Source organism: Glandiceps talaboti, chromosome 14 (assembly GCF_964340395.1).
Source record: "Glandiceps talaboti chromosome 14, keGlaTala1.1, whole genome shotgun sequence".
Taxonomy (NCBI): Eukaryota; Metazoa; Hemichordata; class Enteropneusta; family Spengelidae; genus Glandiceps; species Glandiceps talaboti.
Window position 1 is genome coordinate 13,347,414 of NC_135562.1, and position 19,711 is coordinate 13,367,124.

A 19,711-nucleotide genomic window follows, 5' to 3' on the forward strand; every position below is an offset into this window, starting at 1 on the left:
CTGTTGTTCTAAATAAAATATATACCCAGTGTGGTGTGGGGAAGTACATCAACAGTATGGTTTAGACTTGGCATGGCTTTTACCTTTTTCTGGAGACTGGCATATTCTGAAAAACTTTCAAACTGTTCTCATGAAAATATACCTTGATACTGGACTGAATGACATTGTCAGTCTCATCTATTTTGGGAAGACTGGTACTTCATTTGCACAGGCTACTATTAAAATAGAAATATTCAGTGACAAAGACCAATTATCTTCCCATGAGTCACTCTCTGAAATGAAACACACCGAAAAGAATGTTAGGTCATATATTGACACATTAGTAACATCAAATGTTCTGTTTGAACCTGAATCTAGTGCTTCTGATTGTCTTAGTCACCTCTTCTCTAACAAAACATTTGTATGGTAAGGATGCACATGATTTGTTGACGTTCAGGGCTGTTGGTGAAAAATCTATGGTTAACTATATCTTCTTTTTAATCCTCAGTCCAAGCTGCTACCTCGTCACCACAAAAACCTGAACACTTTCACAACAAAGCAACCAAATGTAGCACAACAAAAGCTGCAAATCAAAGATCAAAAACTGGCCATTTCTATCCTCTGAAAAAAGCATATTCTAAGGCTACAGGCATTCCCATTGATGATCTCAGCCAGTTCATTCAACTCCCATGGGCCATAGCTACTGTTGATGGACTGCCTGAAAAGGGACAAAAGGCCAGTGTTGTTAAAATACTAAAAGGTAGATACCCATCTGCTTTTTATTCAGAAATGCCATGAACATTTACCCCAGAATGTGCTGTATTAGAGGGTATGTTTTGAATAAACACCACACCACTAGCATTCCATCAAACTCTCCAGGACTGTGTCCTTCCTCTGTAGAAGGTTGGTTAAACCATACTTTTGTAAACTAAATACAACTGAGGTACACATCGCTTTTGATCATCCACAGCGCAATAGGGTCAATCCCAAAAATATTGAAAGGGCACGATGAGATACAGGGAAAGAGGAAGAGGTAGTGTTTGAAACACTGACCTTAGATCAGGTCCTGTCATCCAGTTGGAGGAAGTTTTTGGGTGTTCGCCAACCTAAAAGACTTCTAGTTAATCTGCTGTGTGATGCCATGTTGGCATTGTCTAAAACATATATATCAAACATATCAATACATATATATCAGAGTACTTGTTAAGTACTGCAGGTGGCTTTTATTGTGCAGAAACTAACATTGCCAAACAAATCAATGTACAGGGTGTTATTTCCATTAATTCACTGTTCAAACCATGAAGAGAGTGACTCTAGAGTATATATGGTACCATGCATTCAAATCCAGTCATTAAAACATTCTTATCTGTTCCTCCCATTCGATAACATCTATCTTTCTCTGTCCTCACTTTTCGATTACATGAAACATGACCTAGAACTGACCTCTGTAATTTCTAATAAGCTGGGGAAAATATTTCAAACACTATTTACCTGTAGTGGTTGTGACTATATTTCGTACATTCATTGTTGTGAAAAGAAATCCTTTTTAGATATATATTTTTAAGGATGCATCATTCATTACTAGTGCAGATACTGAATACGCTGTTGGAATGCTAAGTGACACATGTGAGGATTCTAAAGAGCAAGGTCTGCTGTCATTCTACCGGTTGGTTGACTGTCTGTATTGTCGTAAACATTCAGCAGCCTTTCCAGGATTTGTAGGGCCTAACGAACATTTCAAATCATTCATCAGTGAATCAATATCCACAACCCTTGAGTTACATCAAACTTGGCTTGATGATATTAGACATTATGGGATAGAATTGACAGCGAGGTTGGGTTTTTACCATCAAATGAAGCCTTAAAATATCACTGGAATAGGTCATGGTGGATATCCTTGCTATGGGCCAATGCTGATAAAGAGGTAGTTAGATTACCACCAATCACTGAATATGGATGGACAATTGAGGATGGCAAACTAGGTATCATATGGGACGGTCCGACACTCCTGAGGATTTTGACAGAATTAAGGAAAATTTGGAATTTTGGACTCATAGATGTAAGTGTATAAAATCTAAATCATGTACAAACCAATGTTGTAAATGTCTGAAATCAGGCAATGTTTGTGGACCAGGATGTAAGTGTGTATTGTGTGAGAACTAGCCAAATCAGCGAAACACATTAACTATATCGTCAATTGAATATTTGGCAGTATTGCATGAGGCCAAAGAAGATGATGCCATTTATGAGCAAGGTCTAAGTAGGGACAGTGAGGAAGTGTTGATTGACGAGGACACAGAGTCTTTGATTGATAACCTGAAGGCAGCAGACTTTAAATATGTAGAAAACTTGGTAGAATATGAGTTGAACGATGACCAAGACTGGAGTACCGATTTATACTAAAAGTTATTCAAAATTACTCTTTAGTTGTCTTCAATAACCAGACACATGTTTTGATAGCTTATAGAGATGCTAATGAACTTTTAAACTTATAATTTTGCAGTTTGATAAAGGTTAGTAGAAGGAGTCAATTTGAAAATCTTTATTTCCAGAATGTTTGAAGAAAGGCACATACCTGCAATATAGCTAGTTTTTCACACAAGACCACAATATAAAAAAAATCACACAAAATTTACGACAAGGTAGATTCTTGGAAAGAAATGTCCATGGTGTGCTCGCACGGTGCAGGGGGCATATCATTTCTAAGAAATTGTCCTAAATACCCACTTTCACCAATTCTACGGCCTTTTCACGGAAACCTAACTTAACTGTGAAAATCAACCTGTGTTTCGCGTACGTGAACTTTTATTGGTGTGGGGGGGGGGGGGGCATATTTGAAAATAATCACGTGACCTTTGCATTATGAACCTATTGCAGGTGTTTGAAATCCGTTCCGACTGGTTAATCTAAAATTAACCGTTACGAGAAAGATCCCTCTTTTCAATTGCTAGTGGACGTGGAAAGCAGTCCCTGATTGGTTTGTTTATTAACAGCATCAACATTATCACTCAAGAGCCCATACAACACTTTGAGACGCATTAAAAATAATGAAATATTAAACAAACATGTTTTCTTCCCTCTACAATTGTCGAGTATGAAATAAAGTTAGCCCTTTACTTTCTTGACTCAATAGCACCAGAACAAACACTTGTTTGTGTTCGTATTTGAGGGGGTTTGTGTTTTCTACAACTTGTTTGCATTTAAAATAGTGTTTTTCAATTCTTATCTTTATAGACCTGTTTGATCTAAAGACGACATCAGGATGAAAATCAGAAGTTCAATAGTTTTTATACTCGTGAATGTCATCTATATGGCGTCCATTTCGAATTCCTCCCATTTGGATGATAATAGTACAACGGCTGTGCTATTTGTGTTCGATTCATGGGATGTCGACGTCGTAGGATTGCAGGGATTTCATCGAACACTTGTCAAGGACCTGGTGCTAAGGAAGAATAATACGGACCTGAAGGTGTATTCAACTGTATTAGATACTGTCATCACTGATAAAACTGCGACAGAAACAAAATCGCTGAATATCACACTGATTTCACCCAACTCAGAGAAAATCAGAAAAATGAAGCTCGAGGACAACATCCCTAAAAGAGACTGGTTAGTTCACCACAAGAGTTTTTATCCTGGCCTAAGTACTCTTAAAAACATAGAGTATGTTGTGGGATATGCTCCAAAGACTGCTGATGCGGCTTGTATAATTAAGGATGATTTATTTAGTAATGCTACTTTGGTGTTAATCAATCACGTTCTTCCAGATAGTGAATGTTTTCCTTCTTCCATGGATGAATTAGGAAAATTAGAAGACGACATGTTCGAATGGGCTCATAAAGCTGATATGATCTTCTCCATCGGGCCTCACATGTTTCATCATTTCAATGACACTGTCTATAGAGCTGACAATTTGTATGAAAAACCCCATAAAGAATATTTGCCTAGACCTGACAACACTTTCTTCCAAAACAAGGCAGTTCTCCAACATATACCGAAGAACCATTTAGTGTTCTCATATGGCAAAATAGAAAGCAACGATGAACTCGAAAAGGCTTATGTAATCGCAGCTGCAATGGGTGAAGTCAGTGACACATACAAAAAATCTAAAGCCCATCCACCGGCATGGATGATACAAGGCTTTCAAAAAGGGATCAACATAACTCTGTTCACTGAAACTCTTACAGCATTGGACGTAAGACATTCATTGTATAATGATCTGTCACTAAAACGTATTGCACGACATCTGCAGCAATCTCACCTTTGTATAGTCACCAATTGCTACAAGGAGTACAGTTTTGATGGTTTGGAAGCAATGGCAATTGGTTTACCATTACTTACACCTGCATATTCACATATAGCAATATACATAGACGAGTATTTTACGGATCATGAAGATGACTGTGTTGTAAGTAATCCAAGAAAAGATTGGCCAGGGAGAATAACAAAAAAACTATCCGAAAAAAAAATTAGAAACGCATTTAAGAAAGCTAAAGAACTGCGGACAATTTTTCGTGAGAGTACGTCTGTAGCGGAAAACCACAGCAAATTTGCTGCAATATTTAAGGCACAAAGTACTTCAGTGTACACTCAATGTGCTCTGAAGGATAACTGTACCGAAGGTAAGTTTGTGTGTGACTCACGACAGTCAAGTGTAATCCTAATCTATCAGCTTATTAACAACAGTTCACAATATTGGAATGTTAGGGAGCGCTATTCCTTTTTGATACATTTCGTTATTCTTGTTATATATTGTGGGACTGGGCGCTTTTTAAAAAAAAATCAGACTATGGAGAAAATTTGTTTTTCAACATTCCCGTTAGAAATTATAATAGGAAAGACCTCGAACATTTAATGGTAGGGACAATGTAAGAGCAGCTAACACCCCCCACCCCCAATTTAATTTTGGAAAGTTGATTTATAAACTTCTGACGATCTGACCCAACATAAAGGTGTATGAGGTGACAAACTTGAATTGCCCCTGGGACTTTTGTAATTTGGCAGCAAGTAAAGGGGACGGGGAGCAGTTGGTAATACAGTCTCGATCTGTTTTGATCAGTCCTAAATTTAGTGGGTATATTTCTTTATAGTGTGTGGGCGGAAGACGGAAATGGCTGGTTGGTATATTGTAATTTTATAGATAGTGGGAGGGAGGGGTTAAAAGTAGGATTTCTTCAACACCAGTGAGTGAACACACTCCCCATAATTGTATCAGTGGCAGATTAATTTAAAATGTTCTATCTGGACTGGAGCAGCGTAGCTAGTGGTGATTAAAATGACAAGCGTGCCTCCTACCTATACCTGACCTGTAGCAGTGAAAATAATAAGGAAGCTTTGTTGAGCAATTATAAGGGGATGGAGCAGAAGAGTTCGAGGTATGTCTGCACTGTAAAATATTATAATCCCCGACTCCACCTTTTGTAGAACCAGACTCGTCTTGATTCTACACTCCTAGTTTTCATTGCTGAATTAGAGCGAACTGTAGAAAGGTAAATCTCCCATACGTTGGTGAGCAGCCTTAGAATACTATATTAGACCCGTTTATTCTTCTTTTTAGACCACAGAATTTCAACAACATGCCATCAGCTGTATAAATCGATGCGAGTTTGCGATTTGCGCACCTTAGGCAAATATTTGATCTCATTCAATTATCTTCTCTCTCTCTCATTCGGTTTGGAACAAAATCAGTAAAAGAAAATGTAACAAGAATGTATGAAAAAGCTACAAAAATATATCAAGAAACTGCATAGTGCCCTTTAACATTCAAAATATACTGTGAACCGTTCGTGTTTGATTTTTAGCCCCCGAAGGGCGTAGCCCAATGGGGGCTACTACGTCTTGCTCCTTTCGTCTGTCCGTCTGTCCTTCTGTCTGTACCCACCTGTATCTCCAATATGCATGCGCCAATTTCAACCAAACCTGGTACAAATGTCAGATGTTATAGAGGGCATATGCACATCACTGGGTTTTACAACCCTCGCGACAACAGTGAAATGGCGGCCATATATGTAAATAATCACACTTTGCCCAATAACTCTTGAAGCTTAAGAGATAGAGACTTCATTCAAGTGTCTTCACCCATGTTATCAATCATGAGCTTTTTATAATGACATGTTGACTTTTGTCCTGGACCACCAACTTCAAGGTCAAATAGCCATATTATTGTCAAACTGACCCCCTGAAAATCGAAGACGTCGTAGCACCACCATGCCGTCAAACCGTGATGGCTGGTTACCTGTATATGAGTGGAATCGTCTGCAATCCTATGATGTCTGTGTGTCCACATGTACACGTATGTGTACCCCTTTCTAGAGAATGAAATGATGTCCTCGCATCCACATGTACTCGAATCAATCTGTATGATTTTTAAAATAAATGTATGGTAAATAAGTCTTATTTTATCATACATTTAAAAAAAAAATCACACATTGATTCGAGTACCCATGCTCGCATTGCTGCTACGCAACAAGCCGAATTCCGAAATACGAAGAGCTTAATTATTCAGATTTTACAAAAGGTAAGATAGTATATTACCCTTCTGTCTATTTTGGTATCAAGGTTTATCAATATTTTGTATGTGATGTTGCCGTTTGTAAATTGCCAAATACATGAAATAGCGTGTATAGTCGTTGAGCCACTCTCGAGCCAGACACTAGACGTACTTCTGAGACAGTCATGTTTAATACTTTGAACAAAAAGTAAGGCATTTGACTATGTAGACTACATGTATATCATGTATATACAAAATTGAACCGATGAATTTCTGTTGTCCATTTGATGATATCACATGGCATTTTCGGTCCCTGGGGTTCGGTCCAAGTTAGGGATGGCTGTATTTGCATTTAAACATTACAATATGAAATAACATTGATCTCACTAATACATCCATGATGATACCGAGTATTTGAAATCAACAGCCACACTATTGCATTCTGCAACCTACAATGATTTGAAATCTGCCCTTCCTGATACATTTTGGACCCTTATTTAACAAAGGGACAATGCTTCGTAGTACAGTTAATTGTATTGTTTGAAGGTCGTTGTGACGACCCAGAACTTACAAAATAGGCAACACGCCAACAAATAGTTGAGCGACAACTTTGATGTATTTTGGTTGTTTGATCACAACTTGGCTTTCAAAATGGTTATATACTGTATCGTAGAATACAGTGTTCTCCATGAGGGGTTTCTGATCATCATTTGTGAAGTCATTTATTGCCTTGATTATAACAGTGGTAGCCAAAACAAAAACAGAAAATGTAGTACGTGAACCTTAGGGACTGGTCAGTTTCTCCAGCCTGGGGGTGAGGGTGGGGGTTGGTTCTTAAATCGGGACAACAAAATATCTGTGACCCCCCCCCATCTTTAAAACCAAAAACAGGCTGAACCCCCCCCCCCCCCCATACACCATGCTGGATGTAAATACGGGTAATTGAAGACAATGCATGTTTTCCAGTTACGTATGTGAACTGACTGGCTGTGCACTGTATATGTGCAGATGTCTTACCTTGCGTTGTATGGAAATTCAGTCGAAAATTGTCTGTATTGACTCTCGATGACATAAGGAACGATTGGAGCTGCCACCACGCCAATGTGGATGAGTTTACTAATACCAATAATGCTGAGATGACAACTAGACACGAAATGTCGGAGGTATATGGAACGGTTTATTACAGAGTTCCTAACCCTACGGAATTTACAACAGCACATAATGGCGCGCAAAGACGCTGAGCATGCATAGTAAACAAGAGTGGTGACCTTGGGGAAAGGTCAACTGTTAAACAAACTAACATACTAGCTAATGTACGAAGCCATGTACTAGCGTAACTACTTTCTTCTTGTGCAAATAGGGTGTAACAATAGCATGCAGAATACGGAAGGCTAAGCCTAGAAAATTAATACACTTGAAGTAAAGTGAAAAAGGGTTCTCCTTAAAACTTCATAAACAGTTCAAATGTTAATGAAAAAGTCACACACAAAAAGGGTCCAAGAGGTCCGCAGTGTAGCTTGTGAACACTGAAATAATTTACATGCATGAAACATCAGAAATCTAAAACAAAGTCTTTTAAGTGAGCAGGCGGACTGCGTTTGCGAGACGGATGGCTCGTTGACGGTAGCTGTGTCAGCGGGATGCACTTAATTGCTCAGACGTGGTTTCAACGACAGGGTGCGTAGCTATACAATTTGTTGAACTGTTTGCAACGTGTTCTATGGAGGGACGCGGTTGCCCAACATTGCTGTCAATTGCTGAGGGTTCTTGCGAACTTGGTGGGATAGTTAGTGCGCTAGTGTCACTGGTCGCTGGTTTGGAACTTGGGTCTTGACTATGTGTTGGCGGTGGAAGTTCATGGGGTATTTTTGGTGTGTTGGGTGGGGGGAGGCAAGGAAGGTTGTGTTGTAGTGGTGGTTGATACAGTGGTGATGTATCATTGAGGGCGCGGGCACACTGTAACATTCGGACTGTTTGACGCAGTAGGAAGTGCTATGGAGTTGGCTGCCGCCGAACTTGTGAATGTTGCACCATGGGTAGTCAACACTGGTGACCAGATAGCGATCATGGGCATTTGTTTTGTTATGGTCTGTATGTAGATAAACTAGATCTCCAACTTCGAGTAGTGGAGCTGTCGGGGACTTGCCTAAGGGGGCCTTGGAACTTTTGCTTGACTGGAGGTTCGCGAGGCACTGAGAGTGTTGGTCAATGATTAGTTTGCGATCATTGATGGGGAGTTGTGAGTGGTTAAACTGATCCCTCTGTGTCCACATTTCGCATGCTGACAAGCCTCTTGAGCGGATGCGAGTGTTGATGATTGCGACTGTGATGGAAAGAGAAAGCGGTGTGATAGTTGCACATAATGGGTCTTGGCATAGGAGTTCGTCATGAATTTCTTGGATAGCCCTGTCTGCGATTGGGTTTTTATTGCGATTCTCAGTGCGCTCAATTTCTATTGATATGTGGTACTTACGGAGGAGGTCGTCGTTCACTAGGGTAGAGAAACCTGGAGCAGGGTTGGTACGGATAACCGCTGTTGGCCCATCGAGGGGTCGCAGTTCAATGCAGAGTTGGATGAGGGTGTTGCGGAGCGTGTCGTGGCATTCATTTTGCACAAGACAGGCTGTGGTGAATGATGTAACGCTTTCGTGGAGTACAAGTACAAGCTGACGTTCGCGTTTGATTAAATTGGCAGAGAAGGTGATGCCTACAGCCTCTGGTGGGTGGGTGGTGGACTGCTCGATGATGTTGTGGGGACCTTGCTGAGGGAGGCACAGTGATGACAGAATATAGATGTCTGTTGGACTGATTTGTCCATGTCGAGCGCATAGAAGTACTGATGTATATTTTTCTTCATTTGGTGACTAGATGGATGGTTGAGGCGAATGTGGATGGCAGTAATCAAACCATCTAAGACTTGGCACGGTATGACAATACGCTCACGCTGCGGAGAGAACGGGTCGGTGGTTTTGACAAAGAGTGTACTATTTCTTGTGATTGTGACGTTGTTAAGGTAATGCTTCACATCCTTGATATTGGTAAGTGTCAGATGTGCATGTGTCCTACATAGGTCTATATGTTCAGCCAGGCTTTTCTGTTGGTGAAAGGTAATGTGACATTACCTGAGGTGATATCGCTGATAGAAAGGGATCTATTAAACAGTTGAATCCTCCATTTGTTGTACACAGACTTGGCATGACGGGGTGCTACACTCAGCATTACGGCTTTCAAAGTCAGAAGGTATGTCTTCGGACCCAGCGAGATGACCGATATCGGCTAACGGCGGACATAAACGTGGTCACACGAGGGCTAGCGGAGAATTCTCCATGACACAACTTTTCATAAGCCTGCATGCACAGTTTACTGTCGGTAAGTATGCAGGGCTTGTGGTGGGACTGAATGATGTAAGGGCTGCAACGGCGATAGAGTTTTGCACTGAAGAAACCGGCTAGGCGTAACTTATCGCCATGTGATACATAGAGAGTAGATCCATTCCTTGGCTTTTGACCACGGCATTAGTGATCGTTGGCTTGAAGGGCTTGTAGTAGGCGTTTCCAGTTGTCTAAAAGTTAATTGATAGTGTTGGCGCTGCAATACAAGTCATCAGCTAATTTTACTATTGACCCCTCTGCAAGGAGGTCGCCTGCCTAGTACATGGCACATTATCTCCTCGAGAGCGGTTTTGGAGCCAGACATTCCCATGGCCGAACGAGTGTAGACGCGGACACCAAGAAACGGGACGGCAACACCACAGTATTTTAGCGAGTCGCGGGATAGCCGGATCTGATAGAATGCCTTAGTAATAAGGTCGGTGGTGATAATATACTTCGATTGAGCTATCTGTCACAGCGTGCTGTCTACATCTGGCATGAGGGACGGTTGTGGTTTGCTGTAGCGGCCTACGTCGGCGAAGGTGGTGATGAGTCAGGTGCCTCCATTGCTTTTTTTTTATTACTAGAAATGGGATTTATGTATACAACATTCACCTGTAGGTCTTCAGGTTTGGCGAAAACTCCCATGTTCTCTAGTTCGTCAAACTTGTTCTGTAATTCAGTGAGCTTGTTTCGCTAGTACAGGGGAAGACGTTCCTTACGTTGTGGTGGTTGAACTGGTCAAATGTTTACAGTGGCTTTTAATGGACCTGATCTCCCATTGTAGCATAGATGGTTTGAATAGATGGTTTGAATACTTCGTTGAAGTCTAGGTGTATAGTGCGGAACTTATCTAATTGAGGCTGGGTGAGAATGCTATCAGGGTCGAGGAGAATAGTGGAAGAATGCAAGCTGGTGGTTTTACTGCTTGGTGTTTCCTTGGCAGACGAGGTGATGGTTGCTGTTGGTAGGGGGAATGAAGATAGGATGAACTTGGCAGAAGATCTCGTTGCATTTCAAAGTTTGTGGTGCCTTTGATAAGTTTGGTATGCGAATTTTGCCAGACAAGCTAGGATAGATGTCTGGTTCGGGCCATGCTTTTAAGGGAGAGCGTTTGTTGTTCAATGAGGTGTCTGTCCGCGGTTCAAGTGCGAAAGAACTGTCAGTGTGCTGGAGCTCTACTGATAGTGCTATTTCTATGAAGTCACTGGGCCACACTGTGGTGGATTTTGCAGGGGCACAATGTACATGTGCACAATGAATGGCATGTTTGTGACTGTCAGAGGAGCCGTAAGTGTAAACCATACTTTTTCCAAGCAATATTTGACGTTTCACAGGATGAACACCGATGTCATGGCTTCCATGAAGACGCCGAGCATGCGCAGTAAACAAGAGTGGTGACCTTGGGGAAAGGTCAACTGTCAAACAAACTAACGTACTGGCTAATGTACGAAGCCATGTACTGGCGATGCCTTAATTCTAAAACATGATGACCCCCCATATATATCATATTCACATGACAGGTATTTTTTTATCGTGACTCAGTGTGGACTGCTTGACTGTTTTGCATCTACTTTATAAGATCCCGGCGGGTTAGCACTATCATAATTATAATTATTGACCACACAGGGTAAATATATTCCAAAAGGAGTTTAATAGCATAGAGGTACATAAACTGGCCCTCCAATATTTCATTTCAAATCAAAATATAGTTAGTACGAATCCTAGAAATCTCATTTGACTTGTGTAAATGTAGATTCAAATTTGGTCAATAGGATTTTCGGTATCACGTGACCCAACTGCACTTTGAGTGGAAAAAGCGCCACATTCAAAGGTAACCGCTTGTCTTATGCCGCCATCTTATTTATTGATCCATTGTTCAGGCGTTTGTCTTTCTCTGTGAGCGATATCTTTGTAAACATTGTATCAGTTTGCATCATGTTTGTGCTTTAAGTCATCCTAATGTACTAACTTGGTTGTTCCTCAGCCACACTGAAGATGACTGTTACCAGGGTTGCACCCCCCCCCCTCGGCGGTAGAGGAGGGGTTGGTGGTTGAATGAGTACTTTTGAATTTGTATCGTATACTGCGAGTGACTAACCCTGACACTGGATTCGCTTCAGGTCGATAAAGTGTGGGATTCGGCAAAATCACATGACTGAATATTCGAAATTCATATTCGAAATCAATTTTTGCCAATATGTTAGATTTCGTTAGTCGGAGATCACGTTCAATTATCAAGGATTCACCATATATTTCAAATATTAGTAACAAATAATGAAACCCAAAATCGCAAACTTTGAAATCAAAGCCCTGAGAGGTACACAAACTGGCCATCCGCTATTTCATCTAAAATCACAATGTGGGCAAATACCAATCGCACACTGGTGGGACTTGCGTAAATGTAGATTCAAATTTGGTCAATAGGGTTGTTGGCATCCCGTGACCCGATATTACTTTGCGCGGGTAAGAGCGCCACTAAAGGCACCTAAGTGATCCTAACTTGTACAAATCACCAATTGTTCGAATTGGGTAGGTAGGTTTTCGGCATCACTTGACCAGATATACTACACTCAACGGGGGCCGTGTGTCTTATGTGTTTTTTTATCTATCTACATAGTTTGTGTTACCGGCACTTTTTATCTGTAAATACTGGTATATCTCTGTGAGTGTTCTCGATGTATACATTGTAGCAATTGACATTACCTTTGCGCCTAACTTATTTTACATTGTATCAAATCACACTTTAGTTGATTAAAAGTTCGAAGTGTAATTTTGAATATATACTGCTAGTTCTGTATGATTGCCTATCACATTGGAATCGCTTCATCTCGATATGCGATTAGAAATATATATCCATACCTAGGTAAACGATGGGAGGAGCTACAAATTTATTAGGGCTCAAATTTAAAAATGCTAACCCTGGCCACCAGGTCTGTCACATTAAAGTGTAAAGTTCCTTACCTAAAACATTGAGAAACTACCAAAATAAAATGGGAGGGAGGGGGGGGGGGGTCACTGACAACACAATCGATACGAAAGACCAATATTATTACATATCCCCTTCAAAATCGCATGATCCACGATAGATTATTTATCTTTATCCTTGGTATATCAGTTACATCTTTATATCCAAAGTGCACAGATGGGAAAGTAAGTTGACGATGTTGGGAATCATGAAAGCCACGTTTACATTGCGCTGAGTACCAGGAGTCATTAAGTGATATTGCTGAAACCGATTGAGCAAATAACCCATTCACCGAATTATCATTTCCAATACGTTCATGCACGTTCGTTCGTTCACAATTCGTAATAGGTATGCATCATTTGAGAGATCGCCTAGCGAGGAATGGATGCCCACTATATGTAGGGCTGAGAGCGTTTTATCTTTTCGAAAATTGAATGGTCTTGTATACATTCATGTCGGATTTTTGATAAGTGTCAATTGGATGAACTTTATCCAAGATATTTTTAAAAAGCACAAATGGAGATTTCGCCTAAATATCTATAAGGCCAGAAAAAAAAGAAAAAAAGCTGTCCAACGGGCAACTTAGCCCATCACATTGGGTAGGTAGGTAGATTTGTGTTTACAATGTTGGACAAAGATTGAAAAACAAGCTGATGGCAAAATATTTCAGATTGAGTTTATGTAGAACTTATTCAGTCATTTTGATTTCATCTCTTGCAATTTGTTTGTATGGCAATCGGTTTCCATTAGTTCTACAGTTAGGAAATTTATGGTTAAACAAATTGTGTAGTTTCTCTGACCTTATAATCTCACAAATTGTTACGACCCACCAAATGAAATTCCAGAATTATTTTAGCCACTCCTTCTGTCTCGTACACTATAGTGGAGATATAAAATTATATGGTACAATGTTGTATTAAAATAGCAGTGATAAAGAACTACAATAACATTCCCCAAACGAGAGTGCTTTACAAAGGATGTGGATTTCACATGCATAAAGGAGATGTCTCCACCCACCCACCTTCCATTTGTTTTGAGAGAAAGAAAATCGTCTCTGTGATTGCTATTGATTAGAAGGGGACACCTCCGAAGATGGAAACCTTTTTGAAAATAAGGACAATGTAGGAGTCCATTTAGAGGCATACATTTATCAAACCATAGACATAGTTTAAAGTCTTTCAATGCTTGAATATCAGAATTAAGACAATTACACTACACATTACAGATTATCTGGCTATGAAGTGTATTTTGTTGTGGCAAAACTAAAAGATAAGTTGCGGATGTGCACTTGGTAAATGACTTCTGAAGTTTAAGTTGGTTCCAAAAAATCACGAATAAAGGGCAAAATATTTCAAGACTTTCAGATTATCGGAATGTTGATGGCCCAAAGACTGCTCAGCCCCTTCCCATGGTCGTAGATATTTGCTTCTTTCTTTTACTGTAAGTTGGATATGCAACAGGTTAGTTCAATCTCAATTCACTTTTGTATGCATCGTCAGAGCCAAGTATGCCATAGTATAAGATTATATAACTTGGAATTTACTCAAATGCATATGGTCACTTGTATCATTCAGAAAATATAAAGAAAACACCTTAGTTTTGAAACAAAGTGTGCATTTTGCTAACATGTGAAGCCCACATGAGGGTATATTGCCCATCACAAAAAAAATTGAAATGCCCAAAATATGGGTAGGTCGGGCCCGTTGAACAGCTTTTTTACTTTTCTGGCCTAATTATTCTATTTCGCGTTGGCCACTTAATGTCACGCATTCTCAATGCACTATAGCTGTAAGTATTGTCATTCCGTCAAGAACCCTGTGTCAGACTCCTTAAACAAAGAGATGAAATCGATTTATATGATACTATTTATTACAGATCTCAGTATCACAGTTAAAGTTGAGGAACGCCCATATCATGAAATGAGTAAAGAATATCGACAAGAATATCAACACTGTCAACTCCAGGAAACAGAAGAAAGTAAAGAACAATGCAAAACAAACTCGAAACTTAAAGAAGAACAAGTTAAAAAAACACTACAATGTGTTGACAAATCTTTGGAAAAACATTCTAATATATTCAAACAGGACCCAAACAATCAGAAAAGACTGAATAACAGTTGCAACAAAAACTATGCAAATGTCAAAGATGTAGGGAAAGGATGCTTGCTTCTTATATTGAACTTTACATCACTGTTACATTTATACAAGTTTGAGGGCAAGTGTCGATCGGGGCAGTTTTCCGCTGCAATTGAACCATTGTTAATAAGCGATGAGATGATAGAAATATCTAGTAAACTGAATATAACACCTCAGCTGCGAGTTGAGTACGACCAAGACAACTTTAAGGCTGTTGAAAGATACTTCATGCTAAGTAAGTGTTTTACTCCGTTTTCCTCTGAAAATACTGCAGTGATTCCAATATGTAATTACAGATCATATGTAAACAACACTGAACCAAGTCTGAATGACGAGTTGTTTACATCAAACAGACAAATAGACCTGTCAATCACTAAAAATCAATAACCATAAATACATCAATGTATGACATGGTGAAATTTATAGCAGTTAAATTGTATGGATAATTGAAAGCATAAATGTGCCGTCTTTTTTACTACAAGTATTAAACATCGGTCAAAATTTACTCGGCATCTACAAAAATGACAAAGCGCGAAATGTTTTTGATTTTGACTTTTTCGATCAATTTCCCATTTTGTTCATGTAAGCAAAATACCGTATTAACACCACTGTCAATTTACTATAAACATAGTACATAACAGGCAATGTGAACGTCATTCATTACCCAACACTTGATTGTTATATAGTGTGTTCCCTGATAGTAGAAAAATACATTTTCCAACGGGAGTGAGGGGCAAAAAGCCAAGGGACAAATGACTAGCGGCAACGGGCCAGCAACAAAGGGCAATGGAAGGCAAAAGACTAGGGACACATGACCGGGGGTGCAAAAGCCTGGGGCGACGGGCCTGCTACCCACTATGAATATTAGTTATATTAATATATCTCACAAAACTGATGAAATTACGACCTGACTGATAAATCAACGGGGAAATAAGTAGAGAACAACACGGGAATGTCTCATCTATGGCAAACACACCTTTTTGAATGATATAATGCTTGAATTGGTGATTGAGAATTAATGTAAATTAAATAACATAGTCAAGAATACAGACTTTCTGTTTACTTTGGTATGTGAAATATTAGATGTTATCTTCTTCCGTTTAGGAGATGGTGGCCTACGCGGAGAAAATGAATCTATTTATGATAATGAAGTATCAGGAGAAGAAATTCATGTCAATACGGATGAAGTTTATCTAATTGCAAGTGAGTATATACAGTGTTTACACGTTGACAAATATTTCTGGATGAAACTTTCTATGTGTGTAGAATATACATAGCAATGAATTCAAATGTAAAAAGAAAAATGGGGTCACCTTATTTCGTAAAAAGATAGAAATTGCCAAGAAATTAGTAAAATCACAAAAATTGCATATGATGTATTCACTCTGAAATCCATGCAATATCTTTGCAGGTCGCCCATCTTTTCCTTAAATTTTGTTGTCCAAGACTAAAAAATAATATCTTTTTCATGTTATTTTGAGAGTCTTTTAATGGAATAATTTGTTCAAAATTCTGTAAGCTTATGTATAGAGAATTGCACAAAATCTACTATAATAGCCAAATATTCTTATCTAAACTCACTGAGTTTTGGTAATTATATTTTATGAATAGTGCAAATAGAAAACAACATGTGTCACCATATGATTGTTTTACCACAAAGTTTCATCACAATCGTACAAAAAATAAGTAGAATAATGACAACTTAATATATCAACTCATTAATTCATTGCTGAAATTGAAAGATTTCAACTTCAACATGATTGTTTCGCATGCCATTCGATCGTCGCTCATATTTGCAGTGAACAGCTTTGATTTGCTGTTGTTTCTTTTCTTTGGAGAAATAATAAGATTTTTTTTTTCAATCACGAGAATTTTTTTTATTTTCAATAATGAGTGATGCTCCGATTTGATTTTTTGTATAAATCTTGACATGTATTAGCGATTGCATGTTTATTTCTCTGTATACATGTAATCCGTTACGTTTTACCCCAAAGACATTGGTAGAACAGCCGTTTCATGAAACTGAAAGTAGCAAAGTCTGCAATAGGCTATAATTTGAGGTAACTGAATAACTGTGTATTATAGCAGTAATAGTTGTGTGATTGAAAGCCTCTAAAGTTTTCATTTAGTGTCAATTGAAATATGCTTAGGGGTGTGTACGCGGTACGGTGTTTTCGTGTACACATTGGGTGTATGGTATGTCGTAGGGAAAACAAAACGCACACATTACACGCCTATGCACGTACCTACTTTTACATCTTGTGATGATACATACATCTCATAAGCCATTGCTAGAAATTCCCTTTTGTTGAACCAAAACAACTGATACAAGACTACTTTAAGATTTTGTTCCTACCAAGAGCGTCTTGCCCAGAACAATGCCCAATGCAAAACGCGGGAAGTTCTTTGAAGCATATAAAGGGATAAAAAACAACATTTGCTTATTTTTCCAATACAGGATATGATGGAATATGGAAACCAGAAGTGAAGTTGAATTGGAAAACACTTATTACATCTGACGGCGAGGAAGGTAAGTGTGCTGTCCACATAAATGTACAAGAAGAAGAAGACAGTCAAACTGTTTATACTGCTCCCTTTTCAAATATGGCACAATCACTTTGGTAGGTAGGTAGGTAGACAGACACTAAGATACACAATGCATACATGCGTGCGTGTGTACATATACACACATACATACACACATTCATACATACACACATACATACATACATACACACATACATACACACATACATACATACATACATACATACATACACACACACATACATACATACATACACACATTCATACATACATACATACATACATACATACATACATACATACACACACACATACATACATACACACACACACATACATACACGTACACACACGTATATATATGAGTTTGGTAAACAGCGATTAATATTAATGACATATTTAGATAATTGAATTACTAAATCCCTTCCTTACGGAAGGCATTCAGTTTAAATCTGGTTTTAGTTTATCTTCCGTAAGGAAAGGTTATATTTCTAGGGATATATATTTAGGGATGGAGAGCTTACTTTTTACATTCCTCAAGGGAAGGTAGCATTATAATTTGGTCTGTCTGTCTGTCTGTCTGTCTGTCTGTCTGTCTGTCTGTCTGAGCATGTATGTCTGTTGATGTCAAAAAATTATCCTTCGAAATTAATGAAACTTGCCACATTTGCATAATTAATAAATTTTAGTAATTAGGATATACATTGAGAATGTACATTACAAATTCAATATAACTTTGAACATGCGTCAACCATACCAAAGGTCATATATCTCATAAAACTCATTGAAGTTACTTACGGAAAGAGGATGTGCCAGTGGAACAAAAAAGAAACAACCTATTCCTGTAATGATCACTCATCAGACCCATGTGATTACAAATGCACAGATGGAACATAAGAATATAACATATACCCTAACAAAGGCAACTTGATGAATATTCCACTGTTGAAAGGCACAAATCATCACCCAATGACCATCTCATTTGCATTATGGAATGCACAAGCCATGAGGTCAAAGATAACATCATTATGTGACTTTGTAATGGAGAAACAACTTGATGTTATCGCTATAACAATCTGATTAAAATCCGATGTAGATTTGGGCTAATTGTTCATTGCTATTTTACCTTCGTTATTTTGCCTGAAATGACATTCATGGTACACGTTTACATTTTTATCCTCATCGCCTCCTCTACATCTGAACTGGTGCCCATGCTCACGCCATTTTGTTTAAAGTAAGCCACACAGACAATCAGGTTACGTCTTACTTGTCATGGGCATACGCATTGAATATCAACAACATGGCGTTATGTGCACAATAATTACTTATATTCGGTAATTAAGCCATATCTGAAGAATAGAAACCTCAGATCAAAAGCCACAACATTTGGTACATACAGCTCATCGAGCCAGTTATATTAGTGTTTAATTTTAATGAGTAATTAGCATAATTAATGATTTTCTTTAATTAACTATAACCTAAGAATGCAACCTTCAAATTCCACATTTTCGTAAATACATCAACCATAATAAGCAGTGTAATTGATGATTTTCTGTGTACTAGGCTATAAGAATGTCATATAATTGAGTACACTTATCAACCATAATAATGCGCACATTTGCTCCGAAGTTTGATTACATAGCTTTCAGTTTAAATGTATCATTAGCATACATTAATGATGTTCGTCAATTAGCCTGTATCCTAAGAATACAGCCTTAAAATTTCATATTATTTGGTGTGTTGAAGATAACATATCTTAGAATACAAGTTTCAATTTCATGTATGTTAGTACATCATATATGAAACAAAGGGCATATGTACTACCAAGTTTGTTGATTAGGTTCAAACAATGTGTGTAGTAACAAACTCCATGGTTTTCCCCTTGTGGGAAGCATGCAGTTTATATCTTATGTATATCATTGTATTGGATACAACACAAAATATAATTGCATTGTTTGTACCTTTCATTTTAGGGTTAACAAGTTATCTATATGGAGAGGAAATATGGGCAAGTTGGTTCTTTGAATGGATTGACCTACTGTATGTGATGAACATTATCTTTGTTATTGTGATCACTGTAACATTGATTCCTTCCTTTAAAACAGGTGACATATTCTAATATTACACGGTCGGTACAAAACACAGGTGCAGGTCTGGTACAGGCCAGGTCAGGTACAGGCAATGCTAGGCCAGTATCGGCTCAATTTATTTTTGATTTACA

At 38.6% G+C, this 19,711-nt stretch overlaps 1 protein-coding gene across 1 annotated transcript in view; it reads left to right on the forward strand.

Moving 5' to 3' along the window:
• The first annotated feature begins 3,289 nt into the window (after positions 1-3,289).
• The window catches only part of LOC144445286 (uncharacterized), an 89,052-nt gene continuing 72,630 nt past the window's right edge, over positions 3,290-19,711 (forward strand). The window contains exons 1-5 of the mRNA XM_078134828.1: positions 3,290-4,601; positions 14,684-15,178; positions 16,048-16,146; positions 17,402-17,473; positions 19,464-19,595. Of these exons, the coding sequence (XP_077990954.1) occupies positions 3,290-4,601; positions 14,684-15,178; positions 16,048-16,146; positions 17,402-17,473; positions 19,464-19,595 (2,110 nt within the window). The remainder of the gene's footprint in view (positions 4,602-14,683; positions 15,179-16,047; positions 16,147-17,401; positions 17,474-19,463; positions 19,596-19,711) is intronic.